Source organism: Belonocnema kinseyi, chromosome 1 (assembly GCF_010883055.1).
Source record: "Belonocnema kinseyi isolate 2016_QV_RU_SX_M_011 chromosome 1, B_treatae_v1, whole genome shotgun sequence".
Taxonomy (NCBI): domain Eukaryota; kingdom Metazoa; phylum Arthropoda; class Insecta; order Hymenoptera; family Cynipidae; genus Belonocnema; species Belonocnema kinseyi.
The window spans coordinates 88,120,736-88,122,915 of NC_046657.1; the positions used below are offsets into that span (position 1 = coordinate 88,120,736).

At 31.5% G+C, this 2,180-nt stretch overlaps 1 protein-coding gene across 4 annotated transcripts in view; it reads right to left on the reverse strand.

Annotated features, from left to right (window-relative positions):
* Positions 1 to 2,180, reverse strand: part of LOC117168707 (serine/threonine-protein kinase 3) — a 25,271-nt gene that overhangs the window by 11,062 nt on the left and 12,029 nt on the right. For all 4 annotated transcript variants that reach the window (XM_033354412.1, XM_033354420.1, XM_033354428.1 and 1 more), the window contains exons 7-9: positions 1,001 to 1,163; positions 822 to 913; positions 544 to 738 (exon numbers count right to left, since the gene is read on the reverse strand). In XM_033354412.1, the coding sequence (XP_033210303.1) occupies positions 544 to 738; positions 822 to 913; positions 1,001 to 1,163 (450 nt within the window). The remainder of the gene's footprint in view (positions 1 to 543; positions 739 to 821; positions 914 to 1,000; positions 1,164 to 2,180) is intronic.

Here is a 2,180-nt window from a genome sequence, read left to right on the forward strand (position 1 = left end):
AAGTGCTTATTTTGAGGAACTTCCGAAAACGCACTTTTCTGAAGGATAAAAAAACTTGAAAAGCGATTGACCAAGTGTATAGAGCTCCAAGGAGATTATGTTAAATAATAAAAAAAATTTACCCAAAAAAAATTGTTTTTATACTTCATTCTAAGGACTTATTGAACTACCCTCGTAACATCATTGTCTTTGAACATTTTTTCATAATGATTTGAGAACTCTGAAAAGACTAGTTCCTTTCTGCTTTCTATAAAATCTCAATTTCAAACATATTTTACTTTTGTACCAGAGTTTCCCCGATTATTAGGATAATTCTTCACGAAACAAAAACCCGAATTAAACAGAATACTTAGAGACTTTTAGAATTTAGAAATATTTAGCAACATTACTTTTTTTTATTTTACATAAATATACCTTCAGGAATGGAGACAATTTAAAACTGATTCAAATCCTCAAATAATAAAATTGAGTCCAACAGGATGAAAAAGCCTTGAAGATAAAAAAATTTTAAACGAAATACAAACTAAAAGCTAGAATACTTACAAAATCAAAGTCTCGTTCTGTGAATGCATTCTGGAACTTTGATATGTTGTTGTGAGGTGGTTCTGGTATAGGATGAGAAATTTGACTGAGCTGTAACTGTAGGTGGCTTTGAAACCTCTGAGATTCAATTGGATTCTGTAAATCTATTTTATTTTCTACTTCGGCATTTTGAGCTGCTAATATCTGCCCGTTTCCCTGAAAGCAGTTTAGCATTTAATATTCAGAATAAATAAATAGTGAAATAAAATACTGTTGACTGAGAAAAAAAGAAATTTTACTTTTCCTATTTCCGGCGCCTCCTTTTTGTCGAAGTGATCAAGAAATAAGGGTCGATATTTCTTACCAGATTCGACTGATCCCGTATTATGCCCTGAAAAATAAAATTAGACAGTAAATTGTCTTTTTCAGTAACAGAAGTTTGAGTGTATAAGAAAAGGAAATTTGTTTTCCTATTAACTTTTCATTGTAGCTTCATTATCCGTATCACTATTAATAACCATCGTCCCGAGATCCAGCATCGCTGAAACTAGAGTGCCAGTATCCGGAAGATCGTGAGAAGGCACCAAAGTACCCGAGTCTTCAGGAAGAGGTTTCATTGTTCCCGTGCAATCATCTTCGTCCTGAGAAAAGTCAGCAATTTTAAATATTATCAACTGTACTACATTTTATTCATCAAAGAGGTGGATAGCATTATTTTTAACTAGTTTCCGATACGACGCAATTAAGTTAACTTAGGACTGAGCGAGTCCGACGTCAATTAAAGTTGCGCAATAAAGTTCTACTGTACTTCAACTGCGCAGTAGAGTGTATAATAGGATGGTCCTTATTTACGTTGGTTGGATTTTTTTCGAATTTTTCCGGTCTCACCACCCTATTTTGTTTGAATGACCAAAAAAATTATCTCCACCAAATTTGAGCGAAATCGGTTAATATCAACATGTGGCCCAAAGCACTCAAAGTTTCTCACGCAATTAACATGGGGAAAAGTAACGTAAAATGTAAAATGCACTTAATTTTTTTACATTTTATCAGTATCCTTTGTCTCTGGACAATTATGACCTTTAGACTATGTTAAAAAAGTATATCTACACTAACATTTGTTTTTGCAAAATTTACAAAATGGGGGATCCCTGAATTTGAAAAAAATTACAGTCTCTACAATTAATCCGAAAATCTCGTCAAATTCTTACAAGAGACCGATTTATTTATTAGAAAACACGTGACAATTAAAATTCGAAATTTTGAAAAAAAATTAAAATGCTACATTATTGTCAAAAACAAACATATTTCGTGATTTATGAAAGTCCAAATTTTGAAAAAATCAAAATGGCGCCTTATGAAATGCTCAAAAACTCATATTTGCTATACTTTTCCTGCGAAGATCTTCAAATTTTTAAGAAAAATCAATTGCATTCTTACAAAGGGTATGGTTGGAAGTAGATTTCGAAATTTTCACTAAAGTAAAAATGGCGCCTCATTGCTATTTTAAAAAATTACATCATTTTTACAGATTTAAACGTAATATGAAATAAATTTTCGGAAAGGATTTAGTTATTCTCAAAACTACTTACTTGCAAAGTTGATAAAGCTACAGTATACTGGGAATTTTTTTTCTTGATAAAATTTGAAATCTTTTC